A 26,342-nucleotide genomic window follows, 5' to 3' on the forward strand; every position below is an offset into this window, starting at 1 on the left:
GTTGTAGACAGCTTTTTAATGAGAAACAGCTAGTTTTGTGTTCCAAACAGGGACTTCATTGTTTAGTCATATCTGCCTGATGAGTACATATCTAATTGAGAACTGAAGTAGAGCCATGTGTATTTTCAGTTGTCTTTGTTTTTTTCCCATAACCCTAGTCACATAATCCTGTTCCTATAGTGATTGTTATTATGCTTGGCATCTCTTTTTCCAAACATATTCATGTAAAAATACCGAGAAAATGTAAAGGCTGCAGTTGTTAGAAATAAAAGTGTGATTTCTTTCCATTTAGTTTTGATTTTTTTAACCCATCTGCAAATGTCTTTAGCAAATTTTATTAGTTTATTCACTCTGAATTTACTTATTCTATATGCCAAAACAAGTTTAAAACAGTTTGTCATGCAAACCCATGCAACTTATAAGTGAATCAGAAAAAAGTAAAAATACATAATAACCTGTTAACAGTGATAGTCTCAAGGTTATGGTATTATGGGTGATTTTTATTATAGTTTCCTATATTAAAATCAATGTTAGTTGTAGCAATGATGATATTATAAAAGTAATTAAGACACATTACTGATACTGAAGCAGGAAAGAACACAGGATTGGTTGGTTCTGTAGACTAAGTCCAGAAAAAATTGTGTTTTGAAGATAAATAGTTGTGAGCAGCATAATAAAAGGCAACAACTGAGTAGTCTAGTTGAGATGTTTAATTCTTATTGATTACTCAAATTCTTTATAGTTTGAGACAAAGGGTGAGCTAGAATAACAGTTTAGGATAGGCTGAAAAATACATTTGTGATTGTTCTTTAACACCTCAAACAAGAGAATTGGCAGGGAGGGAAAAACTCTTGAATTAGAAATAATTTTAAACTAACAACAAAAGGTCTAAAAATGGAAGAATGAATATAATGTTTGTGTTTTTCCTGAAACAAAGTCTTGAAATTGTTTTTAAAACTAGGATAACAGGGATCCCTGGGTGGCGCAGCGGTTTGGCGCCTGCCTTTGGCCCAGGGCGCGATCCTGGAGACCCGGGATCGAATCCCACGTCGGGCTCCCGGTGCATGGAGCCTGCTTCTCCCTCTGCCTGTGTCTCTGCACCTCTCTCTCTCTGTGACTATCATAAATAAATAAAAATTAAAAAAAAAAAACTAGGATAACAGACTTTTTCATGGAGATTTCCTACTTTTTCTCCTTCTGTGTTAAGTCACGCTCATTCTAATATAGAATCAGAAAGTGTTTCTTTGTGATAGAATCTTTGTTCAGTCAGCAAAGTAAGTAAAGTGAAGACTGTTCATGGAAAGGCTTGTTAACTTTGCACAAGGAGAGTTGAAATTGCCATTCAAGTAGGTAGAAAAAATGAAGAGTTTAATAATTAGCAACACAAAAAGAGAACATTGACTACTAAGCAGTCATTTCAGTGAGAGTTTATGTTTGATTTTTTTTATTTTTAGCTATCTTTGTAGTAAGGTATCTTTTTAGGGTTTTGTTTTGTTTTTACATTTCAAAAGGTACACTGAAAATTATGTAGTTCCTTTTGATTGTTTTGTGGGGGGAAGAAACAATAACAAATGCAGTGAATCTTAGCCTTGATTCCACATTAGTATCATCTGTGGAACTTCTTACCTCAAATAATACAGATGTCTATATAGGTTTATGATGGGCAGAGGAGTTAAAGAACTCTGAGCTAAATAAAGTACTATAGGTTAGAGTAGGAAGGAACCTGGAAGAAAGGAGATCCAACTAGAAGACTCTTCTACTGATCTGATGTAGAGGTAATAATAGCATAAATAACAACAGTGATCATGAAAATAGAGAAAGATGTATCAAAGTTTTGAAGGTGAGAGTGTGTTGTTTCAGTGAGTAAAGGGGAAGAGTCAGAGATGGTGTCAAGGTTTTCTGTCTGGGAAAAAATAAAAGTGCCCATTTTTTATCCGTTTTGGAAATGTGTGTATGTTGGGATGGGGGCAAGGAGAACAGAGTAAACAGGTTGGATTGTCTTAGAGATAGTGTAATGGTTTCGTTTGGAATACATCCTTTGGAAGTGTCGGATTGGAAGCCCTGTCTATGGAAGTTGAAGTTCCAGGATGAATGAACTGCCCAATGAAGGAATGAGTTATACATTGTAACTGAGTACAGATCCTTGGAAGACACCAGTTGTGTCCAATTTTGCATAAGTGCTCCTCTTTCTACCTTATGCTCCTACACAGTTGTGCTAGCCTTTATTATATTTGTCACTAACCAGTTCATTTACCAGTCTTTCCCACTAAATATAGTTCTTTGAGTAGGACACACTGCTTTTTGTTTTTGTATCCCAAGTATATAGGACCATGCCGTGTAAATAAAGACACACACGAAAAGAAAGAAGCTAACACAGATACTTCCAGATAGTTGAGTTTAATCTTTTTATATTCATTCATATTCTTAAACTGTAAATTTTGGATACAATTTTTTGTAAAGCATTTATGGTCACCTCTTCTTAAATTTAGTAGATTAATTTTATTCTTTTAAAAGTTGTTCAAATTATTTATATAAACATCATACTGTTTTTCTATAAGTAAAACTGTAAATAGTGGAGAATATAGATATTGTAAAATGCCTTGTCCTTAACATTTAATACATGTTGGATTAACTTGCCTTATTTTACTGTATACCGTGAATTCATTTCTTTCTTTCTTATCTGCTACTCTTTCCCTACCATTTGTTCCTATATACCAGTATTAGACAATGATTAAAAAATAATAATAAAGTTTTGTCCATAGAAAGATGAGAACTAATAAGGATATTGTATTGTGTGTCTGTGTGTGTTGGTATTAGAAGATCATAATATTGTGTGTGTATTTACTTATATTTATATCCTTTAACTTTGCAGATAAAAATTTTACAGCTTCAATATCAATCTCCTGAATTTTGGGGGTGAAATTTGTACTAGTTGCAAAGCCAAACATCTGAGAACCACTGATATAAACTGTACTAATTTATTGTGCTTTAAGTGTAGGTATATTGATGCCCGTTGTAAGGGTTATTTTAGAATACATGGCTAGTCACCATGCCTTTAGAGGGGCATCTGAGTATCCCATTTTCTCATTTATACAGAAATTGCTCTGTTGGATATCCCACAAAAATGAATTCTCAGAAGGTTGTTCATAAGTCCTTTGTTTATACTGAGTGATCTCTCTGATTGTACACATATCAGTAAAGTTGTTTCATAAGGAATTAACAGTTGTTGACACTGTTGATTCTTCCTTTTCTTAATTCTTTCCATCTCATGTATAGGATATATTCAAAGAGTTTCACATTTTGAATTAACTATTTTTATCATAAATATGTTTATAAAAAGAGAGTGCTACAAACACAAGATTACTATGGGCTAAATTTTGTTTGTAAGTGCTGAATTTCATCCATGCAGCTTTTTGTTTTTTAATTAAATTTGACTCTTCAGGTTGCCCCAAGCCTCACTGATGTGTAAATTATTTCAATAGGCATTTGAGTTTACAATCATACAGTAGACCTGTGGTTTTGAGTCATTGTTGCACAGTGGCTTCATCTGGGGAGCATTAAAATAAATAACCAGTTCCCACTTTTGATCAGTTAAATGAAACTTCTGGGTAATTCCAGTGTGCAGCCAGAGTTGAAACCATTGCCAGAAATCTAACAATTAATGCAGTTGCAGAGACTAAATAACTGCATTTGACTGACAAAAGACCATTTGTTTGTGGCAAGTAGAGTCAGTGTACTTTGCTCTGATGCAAAGCTTTGTTCATATCTGTGAAAGTTCATAAATTAAAAACTTGTAAAGAGAGGCAGGGTAGTATGGAGGGTAGAAGCATGGACTTTGGCACTTGACTGCTAGGTTTGATGTGTACCCTTGAGAAGTTTACTTAATCTCTCTGTACTTCAGTTTCCTTATCCATTCAGTAAAATATCTGCCTCCTCGGGTTGGTATTAAAATTAAAGGTGAAAAATAAATAAATAAAATTAAAGGTGTTAATATTTGTGAAGTATTTAAAATAGTATTTGCAACATAGGAAGCATTAAACTTGTTAAATACATGGTTTGAGAAATAATAGAGGTATCATTAGCTAAATTACCTGGGTGTATTTAAAGGCAATGATGTTGAAGATTGGTTCCTAGAATTTCTACCTAGACTGCTCTGTAGTTTCTGTCTTCTTCAGTATTGGAATGGCTGTAACAGTTTTTTGTCCCCCCCGCCCCACCTTTGCTTCTTGTATTTCTGTTTTTATAAGAAAGGTCTGACCTTAGTACATTGCAATATTGTTGTTTTTCCCCTCTTCAGGGAAATCTCTATTCATGGCATGTTGGATCTAAGATGCAGGTTTTCAGGTGTTCCTGTGTTTGAATCTCAGGAGCTGCTTTGACTCCATACACCTTGGATGTTTTTATTTTCCCCTTTAGGTGTGTCACTATATTGAGTGCTCAGGAATTCTGAGAAGGCTGGTTTAACCATATTTGTGAGACAGTCTGGTCTTGAACACCTTGTTTTAATGCCATAAAATGGCTGTTGAACTTGTTTCCACTTGGTCATGGGTTTATCTCTTTACCTCATATTAGAGGAAATGATCTTTAAAGGTTCTTGGAATGTGAATTTGGTAACCTGGTCATCTATAGTAATGTATCTTACTGCCCATATTTGGTAATATTCCTAAGTAAAAATTAAATTTTTAGTTCTGAATTTCTACCAGTTCAGGATTTGTTTGTGATACTCAAAGCAAATTGGTTTTTATTAGAGAAGTTGATGACCCTCAAATTTAATGAAATACAGTTTTTTAAAATTTTGTAACTTTTATTGTACTCATGGCACATAATTTTTTAAGTGAAATTTATTGAGGTACAATTTATGTACAATAAACTGAACCTATTTAAAGTGTATAATTCAGTGGGTTTTGACAAATGTATACACCCATGAAGCATTACTACATTCAAGGTACAGAACATTTCTCTTGTTTCCCAAATTTTCTCAAGGTCCTTTGTAGTCAGGTGTGTGTGTGTGTGTGTGTGTGTGTGTGTGTGTCTCTCTCTCTCCCTCTCTTCATGTCCACTGAGCTCTTCTCACTCTAAGTTTGTCTTCTTTTTTTAGAGTTTTGTGTATATGGAATCATGTGATTTCTTTTGTATTATACCATGTAAGAACCAAATAGTTCAGGGTTAATCTTTGGTATTATGGCTCACAGGAGTAAACCACTAAGAATAATGACCTACTATTCTTACCTTAAATTAGCCTCCGATTTACATTTAACAAAATTTCTTATCTTCTATGCTTTATTTCTTTTTAGAGTGAAAGAGAAAATATTATTATTTCTTTCTTTATTTTTTAAAGATTTTATTTATTTATTCATGAGAGACATGGGGTGGAGGGGGAAGAGAGAGAGAGAGAGAGAGGCAGAGAGAGAAGCAGGCTCCATGCAGGGAGCCTGATGTGGGACTCGATCCTGAGGCCTCAGGATCACACCCTGGGCCAAAGGCAGGCACTAAACCACTGGGCCACCGGGGCTGCCCCTATTATTTCTGACATACTTGTAAACATCAAATGGTCCTGGCATGTAAAAGTGCATGCACTTTAGCATCATCTATCTTTTTTTCCCCCACATAAAGTAGCTCACCTATTTAGTATTGTTACCAATAATTTATCCTTAAGTCTATAGCTTTTCCTAAAAGATAGAAGTACTATTGGGTTTTTTTCTCTTTCAGTAGAAAATGCCATTTGAATTTTGTTTTGTTTTTTTCAAATTTTTACTTAGGTATATGTACTGTTATCAAAGAACTTAATGGATATGACTGCACTTCCAGTTGCAAGTTTTTCTTTTGACAGTAACAAAGTAAAATACATACATCAGTATAAAATAGCAGAAACTTTCCAGAAAATTAACATTGGATCTATTGTTTTTCTAAGCTTCTAGTATAATTTTGAGAACACTATTTTGAAGTATTCAAATTTTACTTCTTTTTCATCACTATTATCCATTGATAGTTGTCAACTATAATTTGAATTTTACTCTGGCACCTAATTTAATTTGTAATTTTGATGTTCCTGGTCTTTTTTGAGCATGGCAAAAATTTAAACACTTTCTCCCCCATTAATGGGGCATCATGACTAATTCCTATAGCTTATACAAGTTATAAATCAAAATAGTCTTTGCCTTTCAACTTATATTTTCTAATGGGAAAATTACCATTATATGGTAATAAAATGACAATATATATAATAGTGACATCATAATATGACAATATATATAAATAAGTGACAATGTAAGGATTGCAGATGCATATAGTAGGGAATTAGAAGATTATCAAGTAAGAAGTAGATAAATTCTTTTGAATATGTGAATTCAGTTTTAGCTTGAAGGAAAGAAATTTGCTTATAAGAAATGGCAGGAGAGAGGTTAATTCAAAAAGGAAGAATAGTATCAACTTCATGGATTCCATATCAACTTCCACTTGAGTGTAGACCTGTTCTTGAGGTTATTTAGTAAAAGCAAAAATGAATAACTCCTTAACTCCATTATACTTGGTTGTTACAAAGACAATTGTACTCAAAGTAATATCTTAAACTAATCACAAAATTATTAAAAATGGAACTTTTTTTCTTACATCCTCATGACTTTATAACTGGAAATTTGTATCTTTTGACCCCCTTCACCCATTTCTCCCATACCCCACCCCATACTTCTAGCAACCATGAATCTGCTTTCTGTATCTATGAGCTTGTGTTTGGGTTTTGGTTTTGGTTTTAGATTCCATGGAATTGTCTTTTGAATTAATGAATTAATGCACTATTAATTTTTTCTTAGTTGTTACTGTATTTTCATAGGAAGTAGTAGTTCTTTTTTTTATGATTTTATTTTATTTATTTATTCATGAGAGACACAGAGAGGCAGAGACATAGGCAGAGGAAGAAGCAGGCTCCCCACAGGGAGCCTGATGCAGGACTCAATCCATGGACCCCAGGGTCACGCCCATATTTTTTTTTTCTTTTAGTTGTAATATATAATATTTGTGGAGGTGAATTTAGTCAATAATTATGATGTTGTCTTGATATTAGGACCAATCTTTAAAATAACTTGGTTCATTGATTTCTGTTACTGAACTTGGTTTGACAATGTAAATTGGTATCAGTTGTGTTTTAAATTATTAATTAGTTTTTAATTAGTGTTTTAAAAATTTAAATATAAGATGCATATAATAAATAGAGAGCATGTTAATGTGAACTTTGTTCTAGAATCTTAAATGGCAAATTGATGACTTTATCTTTTAGGCTAAGCAGAGCTTTAAGTTCCTCTTTAAAACTGTATTTGAACAAATGATTGCTTATTTCTTCTCTATATTATTTTAGTTTGATCATGAAATGTTCATTAACTATTAATTTGAAGTTAGGCTAGAGGGCATATATATTTTCAACTGTGCTTTTTAAAAGTAATTTTTTAATTCTCTGTTTTTGGGCAAAATGAAATGTATATATTTATTGGAGACTGACCTTTCCTTCTCTCTCTTCCTCCTCTTTGTTTCTTTCTCTCTTTTTTTAAAGATACAATCATGCTTTTAGAGGCTGTCTGTAAGAAGTAAGAAAATAGATATAAATCACAATGATTTTGAGTCCTTGTAAAATCATTATAGGAATAATTACTAATTTATTGAGAGCTCTGATTGATTGAGCTTGAATACTTAAGGATTTCTGGTTCTGTTGACTTAGATCTTTGATGTGGACCTCAGGAAGTTCTTAGTTCCTGATTTGCTGTTTGGTAATGAAAAAGTATTATTTTAAATAAGACAATCTTTTAAATGTTAGTTGACTTGATTACTAAATGATAAGTAAAATTATTAGAATCAAGGTTTTTTTTTAAGATTTTATTTATTTATGCACGAGAGACAATAGAGAGAGGCAGAGACACAGGCAGAGGGAGAAGCAGACTCCATGCAGGGAGCCTGACACGGGACTCGATCCTGGGTCTCCAGGATCCCACCCTGGGCTGAAGGCAGGCGCCAACCGCTGAGCCACCGGGGCTGTCCTAGAATCAAGTTTTAGCATTTTTTGTGTATGCATTTTGACCAAGTTAGCAGAAGTTTTTGGTTATATATATACACTGGGCACTGGTCAACCTTAACTGGTTTTGGCATTTAGAACCAAATCATAAAAATTATTTTGAAAATATTTTGCTTGGGACGCCTGGATGGCTCAGCAGTTGAGCACCTGCCCCTGGCTCAGGGCGTGATCCGCGGTCTCAGGATCGAGTCCCACATCAGGCTCCCTGCCTGGAGCCTGCTTCTCCCTCTGCCTACGTCTCTGCCTTTTTCTGTGTCTTTCATGAATAAATAAATAAAATCCCTTTAAAAAAGAAAATATTTTACTTATGTGATAAATACCATTATTTTGAATACTGTTAAAACAAATAACGTACTGTTATGGGGAAAAAAATCTGAATTTTCCCATTCTATTTTTGTTTAATAACTTTGTTTAAAAAATAATAAGCTTTCAAGAGTGTTATGAAAAGTGGAATTTTCTCATAACTGGAGGTTAACTATGTTTTTTGTTCAACTTTGTAACTACCATTTAACATAGGGTATTCTTAGCAGACAGGGTTTGATACATTCTTGTATATAATTTAAATGTTCTGGGTCCACGATGCCTTACATAGACATGGGGAACATAGCATGTTCATTAGAGCATCCACATTTTATTACATATCTTCTTCCCTTTCTTTGATTGCCTGTGCTAGCTCATTAACTTTGTTATTTTGGGTAGCATTTGACATAGAGTTTTTTTTTTTCCCCCGGCAAATCCATTGAAAGAATGAAAAATATATACAATCATATTGTTTAGTCCGATTATATATAAGTGTACTACACTTTACTAATCACACATCAATTTCAGTATCAGCATACTTGGAGAGAGTTTGGAGACTTAAATGTGAGTGAGGACATTAAGTTGGAAGTTTTCTTCAAACCATTTGAGTTGAATAGGCTTACGGACAAAATTTGAATCCTTCCTCAAAACTTCAGTGGAGCAGATAGTAAGCTTCAAATCTACAAGAAATTGATAGTATGCATAAAAAATTTTATTGAATGTGAAATACTAGAGGTCTTAAAAGCTGAAGGGCAGTAGGTTTCTGTGTATATGCAGTTGTCTTTGCATCTCATAGCTGATAAAATAATTATAGAATAGATTGAATTTCACAGAATACAGTGACATAGAGTTGTATTAGATGCTTTTGGTGCCCCACATAACTTAACCTTGGTCTTTGCTGCTGTGGACAGTGTGAGCTCAGAGGTATGCAGACCTAACAAAGTTGCACTTCAGATGAGTACTGCTTTCTTTCCTGCTCTCTGCCTTTCTTCAACACTGCTGGAGCCTGCTAGGGATGTTCCCCTTCCTTATTCATTGTCTAAGTGCAAACTAGAAGTACAGGTTCTCAACAGTTCTCAGCAACTCTCAGTTAATTGGGCTCATAGCTGATGCATAAAATGTCCCAGCCTCCTGTCTTTTAGGTACACAATTCCAGAGGCATTCATATGCTCTTGCTCATAGTGCTAAACTCAATAATGCACCTTTCTATTATCATTTTTTCCCCGCCTTGGCTCATTCTCCCCACTCCCCTACTTCTGTATCCTAAGATTCTTTCCCAGATAAACCACTTGTACCCAGGTCTTTGTCTTATGTTTTATCTTCTGTAGAATCTAAACTAAAAAGTCTTACGGAAAGGAAATCTGTTTAAATATGTTAAACATAGCTTTTACCAAATATATTTGACCATACAACTTTTTATTCGAGTGATTCTTATTACCAACAAAGTAGTAATTTTACATGTTTATTTATAATATGTATATTAATAGGACAGTGAAACTTGCATGTTTGAACAAAAGGCCTTTCAGAATTGAAGACATCCATCTTAATAAACGATAAATAAAGCATCTTTAAAATGATGCTATACCTTGATGAACCATTTGATATCAAGTCTGATGAATACGGTCACGAACAGTGTTAGGAACCATCATAGGTTTATTAATGTATTATTAATCAAATATTTTTTTAAAGACTTCTTGTAGTTCTATTTAGAGTTGTTAAATAACTACATCTGAAAGATGTTGCTAAAACTAAGGAGTTTTTGAGAATTTAGGAAATATGTTTGCCTGCTTGCTTTAGTGGACAGTTATTGCTAATCCACTGTATAATAGATTGAGAGCTCTATTATTACTTAATGAAAGTATTGTTTTGTAAATATATAAACCCCCCAAAGAGAACCCTTCATCCCTTTGGGTTTATAACTGGTATTCAGGTCAAGGTTGAGACTTTGATATATACTCATTTTAACAATATGTGTGAGGGCATGTATGTACCTTTATTATTGTTTCTTAATTTAGTCAAACTAAAGGGCTAGTCAACTCAGTCCTTGTTGGACTCTGTGCTTATAATAATAAAATTTTTCAAATTTTGAGTAAGTCTTGATATATTTGAACTTGTTATAATTCTTTTTCTGTGTTTAAAAAAAAAACAAACACCTCTTAAATACTAGAATCTTAATATCTTTACCTGGGGAGAGAATTTGAGTATAACTTTATCATCTTCAAATTTGGCTGTTTTATTTATGTCTTTAAGTTTATTCTGTCACGAAACAACTTGCCTACATTTGAACATGAGGCAAGAAAACCTAAATCTTATGTCTAAGGACTTTGAGTGAAGCTACCTTGATAATTTTTGTTTATCCTCTTACCCTTAAAATTATGTTAATGTCATTTATTTGACTGTAGCATTCTTATTCCATTCTTTATGAGAACTCATATTGCTGTTTCAGATTTCATATTAAAAATGGTGACTGATTTAATGTTTTTAAAAGGTGGTGGCCAGATAATATAGTCAGCTTTCAGCTTTTATTCGGAACATTTTATAAAGTCTTAAAACTTTGGAGAGGCTTCCAAAGTAATTTCTCTAGCAACATTTTTACCCTAGGATTACAATTTTTTAAAGTACAGTATATCAGGAGCACATCAGAGTGAGTAAATATATTTAAATTGCTTGCTAATTTATGTTTCCATCTCACCTATCAACCCCTTTTTAATATAGGAAACTGTTAAGTATGTAGAGATCCAAGAAAATAACAGGCAAGAAGCAGGCTTAAGTAACTTTACTCTGTGCTTCAAGGTCACATTGCCCTAGGGTAGCAAGATAATTAATGCTTTCAATCATTATGCCCAGCCATAATGGTCCCCTACCTGTGTGTTTTTGGTTGATAAACTGATAACTCATATCTATTTATGCTTATTAGTTTCATTCAGCTTCACAAATCCATCTGTTTAAAATGGTGAAATTTATTTATCAGATCGCTATAGTTAAAATAATCCATTTGCATGAAGAAGGTTTTAAAGTTACAAAATTTAAACCTCATGAAATTTGGTTTCATGATTTTGCTTTTCTCATTTTTAAGTAATTTCAGATTATGCAGAAAAAAACTTTTAAAAGCCTGAGATATTTTTAAGTGAAGTTAATTCATTTTTTTCCCTTGTTTTTAGTGGGAGATTTTGATAAGATCTGGCGAGAACATTGTGAGGATGAGGAAACACTTTGTGAATACGCTGTTGCAATGAAAAATTTGGCAGATAACCATTGGGCAAAAACTTGTGAGGGCGAAGGTCGTATTGAATGGTGTTGTAGGTGAGTATTTTTATGAACTAATATTTTTTATTTCTAATGTATTGTTTAGACTCTAATGTATTGTATTGTTACATCCAAGTAATGCTTTCTTTGTATTATTCACTGTACCAAAATAGAACTGTTTTAAAACAGATAATGTGTGTTAAATAACTCTTCCCCCTTGACTCACTTTCCCTAGGTTTATATTATTCATTCCTTTTTTTTAAAAAAAGATTTTTATTTATTTATTCATGAGAGACACACAGAGAAGCAGAGACACAGGCAGAGGGAGAAGCAGGCTCCATGCAGGGAGCCTGATGCGGGACTCCATCCTGGGACTCCAGGATCAGGCCCTGGGCCAAAGGCAGGTGCTAAACGCTGAGCCACTCAGGGATCCCCTATTCATTTCTTTTTAATTGAAATGTTTTTCTTTGGCCTAACTTTAAATTTTGTTTCGACTTTTTAAAAGTATTAAAATAAAAGTATAGCTTTAAATGCATTTCATATACTTAAACACCAATACATTTAAAATATGAGTATTTATTTTTTATTTATTTTTATTTTTAAAAAGATTTTATTTACTTATTTGTGAGACATAGAGAAAGAGGCAGAGACATAGGCAGAGGGAGAAGCAGGCTTCTCTCTGGGAGTCCAATGCAGGACTCAGGATCACACTCGGAGCCGAAGGCTGATGCTCAACTGCTGAGCCACCCAGGTGTCCCTAAAATATGAATTTTTAACACTTGACTCTTCATAAATAAGTTATAGTATAGAAATTTGTTTTCATAATTATCCATATTTGGATTCAAATAAAAGTGAATACTTTATAATTTAAAATTTGAAAACATTAAAGGTGTTAAAATCCTGAATTTTGGATGTGTAATTCAGAGCATTCCATCACTTAAATTTACTTTGGATAATGTTTATTTTCTCATAGTATATTTCTAATATTTAAAATATCAGAAAATGAAATACTGCTGGTCAGTTCTCTCAAGGTTGTAAAATTAGAAGAATGGATATGTATATTGACTGAATTTAAAAATGAATTCCCAGGGGTGGTTGGGTGGCTCAGTCCCTTAGATTCTTGGTTTTGGCTCAGGTCATGATCTCAGGGTTGTGAGATAGGGCCCCGGGGGCTCTACCCTGGACATGGAACCTGCTTAGGATTCTCTCTCCTTTTCTCCCTCTGCCCTTTATCTCTCTTTTCTCTCTCTCTCTCTTTTTTCCTCTCTCTCTAAAAAGTAAATACATAAAATAATAATAATAATGAATTCCCAGAAAACAAAGTATTAGCTTTCTATGTGGACAATAAATTTATGATAACTTCTGGTTTACATTTCATTGCAGTTATTTTAATCTAAAATTTCTGTTTTAATCTCATTTAAAAGCTATGTGGTAATGCATATTTCGCTCATTCAACAAATAATCCAGGGGGAAGATTGTATTTAATTTAGTTATTTTACTTATTCATTTAATAAATAATTTTTAATGATTGTCTACTGTGTACTAGTCACATCATAGGCACTGGGAGTACCATAATCAGCTGAACAAAATCTTTGTTCTCTTATAGTTTATTACATGATAGAATTTAGAGGCAAGAAACAATACATAAATAACATGCTAAATCCAATAATAGTCGGTGCCATGAGATAAATGAAGCAAGCAAAAATAAAACTATTTTAAGTAGGGTAGACAGGGTAGGCCTCACTGAAGTGAGATGTGCAAAAAACATGAAAAAAGTGAAAGAACAAGCCTTACAAGTCCAAAGGTTTTGAGGTAGGACTATGCTGGCATGTTTCTGAAACAGTAAGGAGACCATTGTGGCTAGAGCAAAACGTGAGGGGAAGAAGAGTAGTAGAAAATAATGAACAGTGGGACGCCTGGGTTGCTCAGTGATTGAGCGTCTGCCTTTGGCTCAGGGCATAATCCTGGGATCCTGGGATCCTGGGATCCAGGTCCTGCATGAGGCTCCCCAAAGGGAGCCTGCTTCTCCCTCTGCCTGTGCCTCTGCCTCTCTCTCTATGTGTCTCATGAATAAATAAATAAAATCTTAAAAAAAAAAAAAAAAAGGATAATGAACGGCTAGATTGTGTAGGGTCTTGTAAACCATTGTAAAGACATTGGCTTTTATTTTGTGTGAATGAGTCATTGGATATTTTAAGAAGATTAGCAGGATTTTGTTAACTTTTTATAATGTGTCAAAAATTCTTAAGACTTAATTGCTGTAGGAAGGGGAGGGTGTAAGTAAAGAAACCAGTTAAGAAGCTAATGTAATAATTGATGTACAGAGTTATAGGGAAACAGTTTTCTTGGCGAGTGAGAAAGTGGATAGAACATTAGTATCATAAGATTAATGCTCAAAGTATAATGACTCCTGAGGAAAGAGGGAAATGATGGTGTGTGTATTGTGGTTATAATGATATGTAAGTACAGAGTTGAAAATATGAGTTGGTGGAGGGAGAGTGAAAAGGTGGTATTTATCACCCATGAATTGTGTACCCCAAGAATTGTGGAGCTGGAGAACAAGCCAGAATAGTAGGAAATATAATGCTTAAAATTAAAATGTTTGGTGTTTTTTGTTTGGTTCTGGAAAGGAAATGGTTGTATAAATCTGACTTATACAAAATGTACATTTTGTCTCTCAAGCTAAGAAACACAAAATGAGATCTACTACTGAACCAAATATTTGCCTTATACATGGAGTAATAATGTAATCCAGTCAGGAAATCAGCACCATCGCTATTTAAGACCATCATTCTTGGCTTTTAGCAGTATTGCTTTAAAATTAATATTCAGGGCAGCCCCAGTGGGGCAGTGGTTTGGCACCACCTGTAGCCCCGGGTGTGATCCTGGAGACCCAGGATCGAGTCCCAGGTCAGGCTCCCTGCATGGAGCCTGCTTCTCCCTCTGCCTGTGTCTCTACCTCTCTCTCTCTCTGTCTCTCATGAATAAATAAATAAAATCTTAAAAATAAATAAATAAATAAAATTAATATTCAAATACACCAAGCAAGCTCTCAGACTTTTTTTTCTTAAAAGGACTTTGATAGGTAGCATTCTCGTAGGAGCATTTGCTTGTACCTTCCTTGAATAATGAATCTACTTCACACTTCACTCTTCTTTCTTTTTTCTTAGATTTGTGGATTTTATCAATAGTTAACATATCTACATGCATTTTGAAAGAGGTCATTTTTAGGTCAAACTGCTGAAAAGGAACATTCATCAGAATTTAGGTCAAACTGCTAAAAAAGAACAGTGGCAAAATATCATAAACTAATTTTACTATGGGAAATAATCCATGAGGAGTTTTATAATGTCTTTAAACTTAAAACTAGCTTGAGGGAAAAGGCTTCAAAACAATATTGAATTTTGAAACTTGATTTATCTATAATTTTAACTTGTATTTTATATAATTCCTTTCTCTGTTGATAATTCTAGGAAAGCAATGGTAATTTGAAAGCTAAAGTGGGCTTTAAAAAGGGTTTGACAGAAAAGCCTGGGTGGCTCAGCGGTTAAGCTTTAGCGCCTGCCTTTGGCCCAGGGTGTGATCCTGGAGTCTGGGGATCCAGTCCCACGTCGGGCTCCGTGCATGGAGCCTGCTTTCCCTCGCCCTGAGAGAGAGAGAGAGAGAGAGAGAGAGAGAGGCAGAGACACAGGCAGAGGGAGAAGCAGGCTCCATGCAGGGAGCCCGACGTGGGACTCGATCCCAGGACTCCAGGATCAGATGCTCAGCGCCAAAGGCAGGCACTAAAACCACCGAGCCACCCAAGGATCCCCAATAAATAAAATCTTAAAAAAAATAAAAATAAAAAGGGTTTGACAAAATTTTTTTCCAGTTATACTTAAAACTTAAAAAAAAAAAAAAACTTTATAGGAATTTGGTATGTGAGATAAACCTGCCTGACATTACTTTTCTAAGATTTTATTGGCTGTTTAGCTTGAAGAATTCTACATGTTTTCCTTCAAAAAATAAAATAAAATAAAATTTGATTTATAGTATGAAACACTAAAAACTAGAAACAAAACACAATACAAAGGTATAGTTGTATATTTAGTAAAGGAATTTGCTTTTTCTCTTTGTACACATAGAGAAACACATTGTTTCCTGAACCATTTGCAAGTAAATTGGAGATAACATGACATTTCATCCCCACACATCTCCTAAGAATAAGGACATTCTTCTGCATAACCACAGTACCATCAACACATTATAATTAACAGCAATTTTCCCATTTCCTAAAATATTTAGTTCAAAAATTCAGGGTTTTTTTTTATTGTTCTCAAAATGTCCTTGTAATTTCTTTTTCTAAATCCAGTCAGGACTTATGCATAGCATTTGGTGGTTACATTTCTTTAGGTTCTCATTTTTGTTTTCCATAACATTGAGTTTTTAGAGAAATGTCAGTTTAACTGTAAAATATCCCACATTCTGTATTTTGTGGTTCTTGGTTTCAAGATGGTTAATAGTACTGTTCAAAGAATCTGTATATCCTTACTGATTTTTCTTCTTGGCTTTTTGTTCTAACAGTTACCAAGAGATATTTTCAAGATAATCATTTTTCTCAATTTTTGTATAATAATTATTTGGCTCATCTTTAGAGATTTAATTTTTCTGTTGAAGTTCTATTGAGTTAATCTTTTTCTGAATTAAAAAGAATTATAATAATTATTTTAAAGTCCTTGTCTGTTTATTCCAATATATGTTTTATCTAGATCTGTTTCTTTTGGCTGTTTTTTCTTTTGATTATTGATCAATTTTTTCTTGCTTCATTGTATGTCTGATAATTTAAAAAAGATGTATACACACACTAGCACTGTGTTTAGAAGAGACTGGCATAAATACTAGTTTTCCCTAGAGAGGGCATAATCAACCCCCCCCCCCCCCCCCCCCAGCAGGCTGCTAGGATGAGAGGCTGACACTTTGATCCATCAGGGGTTAAGCTGAGTTGAAACTCGATTACATAGTTTGATTTCACCTCTGGCTTCAACTGCTTTGAGAGTGAGTCCTGTTTTATGTATATTACAGTCGAGCAAGACTCTGGGACCTTAGAAAAGTGCAAAGAATTTCTCTGCTTTTTAGTCCCACTCTGAGCCTCTAGTGCTGCCCCTACTGCCTTTTTCATATTTCAGAATCAAGACCTATAGGAGGCAGGAGGGATGCAGTAATGGAACAAGGAGAGCATCTCTACGTTTGGGTTTCTTAAAGATTCCAGTCTGTCACACCATTCTAAGCAACCACTGAAAGCTCTGCCGGTTTCTCTTTAATCAAACAAAACGCCTCTACTATGGAAGACTTGATCTTTTGCTGCCCATGTACCTTCTCAACAAATGTACAAAGTGCCTGTGATCTCTTCTCATCTAGGCCTTTCTTTAGTTCCTTTAGACCTTTTGTATCATCAGCTCTCTTGATTTCTTTTTAAAACACTGTTTTTCGATTGTATAGTCCCTTTTCCCCTATTAACAGCATAACCAGGGGCCTGTTGTATTTGTCTGTATCCTAAACCAAAACTAACTTTGTGTTTTGTATTTTAGATTTATTTGATTGTTTTCTCATGGAGCCATTTAACTACTTTTTCAGTCTCCTTTATTTCTTATAATTTAAAATTGGGATCTAAAGTGTCGATTCGGTTAACATTATTTTTACCAAAATATCTGTGAGGTGAACCTGCACACTTCTTATTGCTTACATTAGCAGGTTCTTATCATCAGGTTATTCTACCAGTAGAGATACTAAATTTTGCCATTTGGTTAGGGTGATCCTCCCATTATAAACTTATGTTTTCCCTTTGCAATTAGCAAGCAATGTGTAGAGTGACATTTTGGCCTGTGGATCAGTCCTGTCTCCTGAGTCTTTTAGCTAACAAGTTTACTTCTGTTTATTAAATACACTGTTTAATTTGGGGTTGCAAAATGATTTTTCAAATTGTATCATTCTTTGTGCTTGCTAGCTTCTATAAATAAAAGCTTTTCTTTATGAACAGGGAATGATTACATGTTCACCAGAAAGGCTGGGTAAAAATAAACATATACGTATACCTAATTCTTTCTGTTTAGCAATTTTCACAATTAAGAAATTGGTGTATTAGTTCCAATTGTGACAAGTAAGTTTTTTGGTTTTGAGGTTTTAAAAATGTTTGGGATATCACTGTAGCCTCCTGCATTGTTATTTATTCAGTCTTTCCACCAGTCTTTATTATATTTTTTTTTGAGGGGAGGAGAGGATGTTCAAATTATTCTATAGATAGCTTCAAAGCTAGCTTCTGTGTTCTGACATGGCCTATGAGCACTTTCTTACTATCTAGTACAAAATGAGCCTTTACTTTTGCTGTCCAAGACTTAGAATCAAACTATTTCTTCACAGAGTTCTTTTAGTGGAAAATAGCATTTAGAAATTAAATTAAGATCTGGGTACTAGATGTGCTGAAGGACTTAGTTCTGAATAACATTAATATACTTGCTTTGTTCTACAGTTCACATAAAATGATTAGAAAATTACAATGCCATTTTTACTTTAACAGTAAACTGGATGAAATTTAAAATTTCTTTGAACTTCTTTTGAATTTGGAACATATCCCACTAAGGATCAAGATAACTTTTTAAAAATTACTTGAAACAGTTCTTTTATATAGGGTTTTGTTCACTTTCATTTTATTGTTTTTTCCCCCCTATTTTAATTTGTCGGAATGTAAATATTATAAAATATTTACATGGTTCAGAAATCAAGACTTTATAAAAAGTTGTATTCAGAAAAGGCTCCCATCCATTTTCTTCATTTGTTTCTTGTTTTATCCTGTTTTGTTTTGTTTTTCAGAATTAACCATATCCATATACACACACGTATCCACCTGTTCTTGTCTATGTTCAAGTGGGACATGTTATATGTCTTAGAGATCACTGTTTGGCATCGTATTGGTCAGTTTTCTCCAGAGAGTTGGCTCCCGTGCTTATGAAGGTTGACAAGTCCCAAGATCTGCAGAATGAGTTGACATGCTGGGGACCCAGGGGAATCAGTGGTGTAGTTCCAGTCCTAAAGCTGGTAGGCTTGAGGCCTAGGAAGTGCTGATGTCTCAGTTTGACTCTGAAGGCAGGAAAAATTCAGTGTCCCCATTCAAAGGCAGTCAGGCAGGAGGAGTCTTTCATACTCTGGGGAGGGTCAGTCTTTGGTTCTACACAGACCTTCAAGTGATTGGATGAGGCCCACCCTCATTGTGAAGGACAGTCTGCTTTACTCAGTTTACTAATTTAAATGTTAATCTCATTCAGAAACATCCTCACAGAAACACTCATGTTTGGCCAGATATCCAGGTACCCCTTTGGCCCAGTCAAGTTGACAACATAAATTAACCAATCATAGGTATATAGATATCTTCCTCATTCTAATAAGGTATTTACAAGTTTTTCCTTTTACAAATAGTACTATAATGGAGATAACCTGGTGCATATTCATTTTGAATTTTTGGCATTGTGTATTTGTAGAATACTGTATATGGAATTGCAGGGTAAAAGAGTAAATATATATGTGATTTTGTTAGATATTGTCAAATCATTGTAGATAACCTTAGATAAGGTTAAACTATTTTACAATTCCACCAGCAAAAAACAATAATATCTGTTTCTTCACAATCTCACCTACCTTTTAAAGTTTTGCCAGTTCGATATGTGGGAACTGGTATCCATGGTTTTGTTTTCTCTTGTGAGTGAGGTTAGTATGTTTTCATATATTTAAAAATGATTTGCCCTTTTTTGGTGAGTTATGTGTTCATATTTTGATTTTTTTTCCCCATTGGTTTTTGGTTTCTTATATCTTGATTTTTTCATAGTTTTTTATATGATTTACAGATATATGCCCTTTTTCTTTGACTGTTTATGTCTTTGCCATGCAGGATTTTGTTTTGCCATGTAGAAGACTTTGTTTTTATGTAATCAGATATATACCTCTTTTATTGATTCCAGATTTCAGTTGTCTTTACAAAAGCTCTCCTGATTGCCAGACTATAAGAATTCCTAATAGTAATTCACTCATTTACTCACTAGGTTTCTTCTAGTACTTGGATGATATCATTTTTTTTACGTTTAGCTCTCTGACCTGTTTGGAATTCATTCTGGTGTGTGTTGGGAAGGATAGATCGAACTTTCCCTCCCAAGTAATTATCCATTTCCCCCAATATTATTTATGAAAAAGTCTCCCTTTTCTGCAGTGATTTGACATGACATTATGCCAGGTTGGCCAACTATATGCTATAGTTGGTTCTGTTTTAGGGCTTTTTGTTTCATTGTCTCTGTCATGTTATTCTATAACATCTTCCCCCTACCCCACCACCTGCTCTTTTCTCAGGGTTTTCTTGGCTGTTCTTTTTTTCCCCCCATAAGTATTTTAGAACCAGTTGGTCTAATTAAATCTGTAAAAGTTTGTGTTTTTATTGGATTTACATTAAGTTTTTTAATAACTGGAGAAAACTGACATCTTTGTAATGTTGAATCATCATGTCCATGAAAAAGGTATAGATCTTTCCATTTGTTCCCAGTCTGCTTTTGAGTTGTTCAATAGTATTGTAAGGTTTTCTGAACACTGGTTATGTGTATTTCATGTTATATTTATTCCTAGGTATTTTATATTTTTCTTGCTGTTGTACATGTGATCTTCCTTTATATATTCAGACAGATTACTAATATATGTGTGTATAATATAGGTATATTGTATATAGAGAGGGGCTTCTGATTTTTCTATGTTTTACATCTTGTTTTAGTGAATTCTTGTACTGTTAGTATTGGTTTCTGATTGATTCTTTTGGGTTGTCCAGGTAAACTCATCTATGAATATATACAGAGTTTTATTTCTTTCTCTCCAATTCTTTTGACTAATACTCTTTCTCTTGTCTGTTACATAGCTGTGCCTTTTTTCACTTAGCAATAACGTGTGTGTGGTGTGTGCCCACTTAAAATATTGCTGGCTTTGGGGCTAATCTATATGTATAATTCTACTATTAGGTAATATTCACCAATTCTTATTTTACTGAGTGTTTTTTTTTAAAGATTTTATTTATTTATTCATGAGAGACACATAGAGAGAGAGGCAGAGACACAGGCAGAGGGAGAAGCAGGCTCCATGCAGGGAGCCTGACGTGGGACTCGATTCCAGGTCTCCAGGATCATGCCCTGGGCTGAAGGTGGCGCTAAACTGCTGAGCCACCCGGGCTCCCCTACTGAGTGTTTTTATTAGGAATAAGTGTTGAATTTTGTTGAGTGTCCTTTCAGCATCTATGGAAATGAATATGAGTTTCCTCTTTAAATTTGTAAATATAGTGAGTTATATTAATGGATTTAAATTTATAGGTGAAAGATTTTTTGTTTCATTTTCTTCTACTTTTATTGCATTGTGACTGGATGATTTCATCTGTAATTTTTTCTGTGGCTCTTGCTGTGATTTTCTTCATGACATAATACACGCATATTGGTAATTCTTGTGAATATTCCATGTGCGTTTGAAAAGAAGCTATACGCTATTAGAAAGCAAAGTTTGTTACCTAGATAAGATAAATTTTATTCTACTCTCTCCAGCTTCTCTAATTTTGCCTAGTATTTATTCACTTGATTGTGTTGTATACTAAAGTTCTCTATTGTTAGTTATGTCTGTTTCTTCATGCACCTCATGGAGTTTCTGCTTTATGAATATGGCTGCTCTGATAAATGGCACACAAATATTCCTAACTGTTACATATTCTTTGGAAATTGTGGCCTTCAGTATTAAAAAGTTTCCCTTTTTTATTCATTACCAATCTCTTCACCAGCCTTTCTCAATCATCTCATGGATGAAGTTCATCTTCCAGAAGTAAATGCTTCCAACTGTGATGTTCCCTGAGTTCTGACATACCAAAAGCTGTTTTTCTATAGCTTTGTTACAAAATCCACAGCTTGGCCAGATAAAAATTCTTGGCTCATACTTTCTTTCCTTCAGCTTCTGAAAAAAAATTATTTTAGTCTTATTTTGTATCTTCTTTCCATTTTCTCTGCAGCCCCTCCCCCTTCTTTTCCCTTTGCTTTCTGCTGAATTGTATGGGAGTCAGTTGCAGAAATCACAAGACTTTCATTCCTGAATACTTCAGGGTGTATCATTACACTTAGTTGAGCAAATTCTCTAACTCCCTTTTTTCTCTTTCTTTTTTGTTTCAAGTTTTTATGTAAATTCTAGTTAGTTAGCATTTAGTGTAATATTAGTTGCAGAAATAGAATTTAGTGATTTATCACTTAAATTTAACACCCAGTGCTTGTCACAAGTGCCCTCCTACTACCCATCTCCCATTTATTTTATTTTTTAAAGAATAAGTTTTTAAGATTTATTTATGTATTTAATTTTTTAAAAAAGATTTTATCTATTTGAGAGAAAGAGAGCACACACAGAGGCAGAGGGAGAAACAGAGCAGAGAGCCCAATGTGGGGCTCGATCTTGAGATTTTGACCTGAGCCTAAGGCAGACACTTAACCAACTGAGCTACCTAGGCATCCCATAAAAATTTATTTATTTTAGAGTGTGAGAGCATGCTGAGGGAGGAGCAGAGGGAGAGAGAGAATCCTGAAGTAGACTTCCTGCTGAGTGGGCAGTTGACATGGGGCTTGATTCCAGGACCCTGAGATTATGACCTGAGCAGAAGTCAGATGCTTAACTGACTGAGCTACCCGGGCACCCCACCCATCACCCATTTAGCCTATCCCCCTGCCCACCTCCCCTCCAGCAACCCTCAGTTTGTTCTCTGTAGTTAAAGAAAGTAAGTCAGAAAAGATATATATCATATGATTTCACTCATATGTGGAATTCTCTCTCTCTCTCTCTTTCTTTTATCTTTTATGACATGGACATTTTACAAAGTTTAATAGACTCTCAATTTGGATTTGCATGGTTTATTTGTAATTAGATTGAAATGAAGCATATTAGCAGGAATATTACATAGGTGATACTGTGTTCTTAGTGTATTGCATCAGAAGGCACATGGTATCTATTCTGAACTGGATTTTTTTTCCCTTTCAAGTAGACTTTATTTTTTTAGTGTGGTTTTAGGTTCACAGCAATACTGAGCAGAAAGTACAATGCCCATATACACCCTGGCCACACACATGCACAGTATCCTCCACTGGCAACATCCACCAAGAGTGATAAGTTTGTAATTGATGAACTACATTGACACATTATTATCATCCAAAGTCCATAGTTTGTTTGCATTAGGGTTTGCTTTTGATGTTATATATTCTGTGGATTTTGACAAATGTATAATGACAAGTATTCATTATTATAGTATCACACAGAATAGTTTCATTTCCCTAAAAATCCTCTCTGCTTTATCTGCACATTCTGTCTTTCCCCATACCCTTGACAATCATGGACGTTTTTACTCTTTCCGTAGTTCTGCCTTTTCTAGAATGTCATCCAGTTGGAATCACAGTATATAACCTTTTCAGATTAACATCTTTCACTTAATATGCATTTAAGATTCCTTGATGTCTTTTCATGGCTCAATAGCTCATTTCTTTTTAGCACCAAGTAATAATCCATTGTCTTGATATACCAAAGTTCTTTATTCACTTGCAAAAGGACATGTTGATTGCTTCCAAGTTTGGGCAATTATGAATAAAATGCTGTAAACATTCATATGCAGGTTTTTGTGTAGAAGTGAGTTTTCATTTTGGGGGGCAAATATCAAGGAGTGTGATTGCAGGATTATATGGTAAAAGTGTGTTTACTTTTTGTAGGAAACTGCTACATTGTCTTCCAAAGCAACTTTCTCTCTTTTTCCCATTAGCAATGATTGAGAGTTCTTGTTACCCCACATCTTTACCAACAGTTGGTGGTTTTGATGTTCAGGATTTTGGCTATGCTATTAGTGTGTAGTAGTATATTGCTATTTTAATTTGCATTTCCCTTATGACATATGACCTGGAGCATCTTTTCATATGCTTATATGGTATCTTATTTGGTGTATCTTATTTGGTGAGTCAGTATTTTTGCTTGTTTTTAAACTGAGTCGTTTGTTTTCTTATTGTTAAGTTTTAAGAGTTCTCTGTATATTTCAGATAACAGTCCTTTATCAGCTATGTCTTTTGCAAGTATTTTCTCCCAGTCTGTGGCTTGTCTTCTCATTCCCTCTCACATAGCAGTTTTTAATTTTAATGGAGTCTAGCTTCTCAATTCTTTTTTTCATGAATCTTGACTTTGGTGTTGTATCAGAAGAGGCATTGCCAAACCCAAGGTTTTGGGTTTCTTCTAGAAATTTATTTTCTAGATTTTCTTCTAGGAAATTTATAAAACTCTTTAATAGTTTTAGAGTTTTGTGTTTTACTATGATCCATTTTGAGTTAATTATTGTGAAGGGTGTAATATCTGTGTTTAGGATCATTTTTAGTATGTAGTTACCATCCCAGCACCATTTGATGAAAAGACTCTCTTTACCCCATTGTATTGTCTTGGCTCTTTTATTAAAAATCAATTGAATATATTTGTGTGGGTTGGTTGCTATACTGTTTTGTTCCATGGGTCTAGTTGCCCATTCTTTCACCAACATCACACATTTCTGATCACTATAACTTTATAGTAGGTTATAGGAAGTCAGATAGTGTCAGTTCTCCAACTTTGTTCTTCTTCAATATTGTATTGACTATTCTGGGTCTTTTGCCTCTCCATATAAACTTTAAAATTAGTTTGTTGGTATCCCCAAAATAATTTGCTGTGATTTTTGATTGGGATTGTAGTGCATCTGTAGATAAATTTGGGAAGAACCAACCTCATGACAATATTGCATCTTCTATCTCTCCATTGTTTATTCCTTTTTGTTCTCAGTTTTTATTTCAAATTTGAAATGTTCATATCTGCAGTTGCTTCCTCAATTATATGTAATTAATAATGAAATGTGACAGGTTTTTTTTTTCTTTTATGGCTGTTTTTGGTTCTCTTTTTGAGAATTTTCATTTGCTGAAAAGTTCTGATTATTTTTTCTTCCCTTCTAATAGAACCTTGTTTGGTTTCCAGGTTCATTGAGTGTCTCTTTTAATGTATTTGTCTATTATGTTGAAGTGTCTGTAGATGGGTAGGTAGGGGTTTGGGTGAGTTACTTTGTTCTTTAATTCCAAAGAACCATGCTTGATTGCTACAAATAACAAAAGTATAGTTCCTTTAATAAATATCGTCCTCTTTTGGTCTGACTTACAATTTTTTAATGTATAGATCATAACATGTCAGTGGGCTTATTATCCTTAATTGCTTCATTTTTTTCCTTTGTCACCAAACCTCCAAAGATACCTCCTTTTTTCAAAGTGCCTCTTTTCTCCCAGAGAAGGAATCTTTTCAAGGCTCTCCTTTTTGGTAACAGATTCTTTTGTATATGTCTGTGTATATGTCCTTTTGACCTTCCAGTGGCTAATGCTGTGATTCACAGTATCCCAAATCTTTTCTTAAAATTTCCCCACTCAGAGTTAGATCCCTCTCTTGGGTAGTATATCTTAGCTGGTGTTAATCTGTTTTTTGGCAGTTGTAAGACCCTATCATATCTTACCCTCTTTTTATAGAACTCGTCAGACTGTGCTTTGAGGGGCTCCAACGCCAATTCAATTGGCCTCTGATTTTTATTTTCCAATTACGTGTTAAATGAAGTGCTATTCTGATTCCTAGTTATGCCATAGGCATGAACTATATGTGTTTTTATTTGCTCCATTGAAAGATCTATATATTGAAAGATCTATATATTCTATATACTGTCTTTGGACGGTATGCAGAAGGATTAGAATTTAAATGACTGCTATTTTATAAGAATCTGGAATTCTAGGCCTTTAAGTATTTTGCTGCCAAGTTTCTAGATAATTATGATGTTGAACCATATAAAATTGCAATTTTTGTAATTCAAAAATTCTTGAATATCAGCAATTGTATATGGTGCTACTAATAGAAAGCTAAGCAGCTCTTGATTCTTATGTTTCATGCCTTAGTGAAATGTTACATATTGTAGAGGCATTATTTTTAGTATTCATTCCAACATTGTAAAGTCTACATTTTTTATCAACCTCACTGAGGTTTAATTTATATACAATAAAACGCACCCATTCTAGTGTGCAATTCAGTGGATATGGACAATTGTTTACACTTCTTTACCACCACTGTCAAGATACAGAGTATTTCCATCACTTTAAAAAGCTCCTTTGTATACTTTTGCAGTTAGTGCCACCCCCAGGAAATCACTAAATCACTTTCTGTCATTAGATTAGATTTCTAAAGACAATATCTCTAAATTACCCTTTGAGTCCTGCTGGATCTGAAGCTTGCTTATCACTCCATTGTCACCAGGTTACGTTTCCATGCTATATTTGTGTTGGCCTCGGGGCCTTTTTACTTGTGAGTCCATCCATCCATTGCTCGGCACTTTACATTTCACATATCTTGAATAGACGTCCATCTCTGCAGGATCCATGCTGCTTTTATTTTCTGTGCCTTCACTCATGCTATTCTCTCTGCCAGGCAAGCACTTACCTCCCAAACTAACATTCTTCCTTGCCTGATTTATTCCTACTTATATTTCTAAAGTCAGCATATATTACTGATTGGGTTATCAATTATATTTTATTTTTATCAATTTTATTTTCTTTATAGTTGTATAATTGTCTCCTTTACTAATCTGAGCTCCTTGAGGGCAGCAATCATTTCTTCAATTACAGATGTGCCTGGC

The 26,342-nt window shown here is 34.2% G+C and overlaps 1 protein-coding gene across 3 annotated transcripts in view; it reads left to right on the forward strand.

Annotated features, from left to right (window-relative positions):
• The window catches only part of SAMTOR (S-adenosylmethionine sensor upstream of mTORC1), a 92,906-nt gene that overhangs the window by 4,093 nt on the left and 62,471 nt on the right, over nucleotides 1-26,342 (forward strand). For all 3 annotated transcript variants that reach the window (XM_077856120.1, XM_077856121.1, XM_077856122.1), the window contains exon 2: nucleotides 11,521-11,662. In XM_077856120.1, the coding sequence (XP_077712246.1) occupies nucleotides 11,521-11,662 (142 nt within the window). The remainder of the gene's footprint in view (nucleotides 1-11,520; nucleotides 11,663-26,342) is intronic.

This window comes from Canis aureus, chromosome 18 (genome assembly GCF_053574225.1).
Source record: "Canis aureus isolate CA01 chromosome 18, VMU_Caureus_v.1.0, whole genome shotgun sequence".
Classification (NCBI taxonomy): Eukaryota; Metazoa; Chordata; class Mammalia; order Carnivora; family Canidae; genus Canis; species Canis aureus.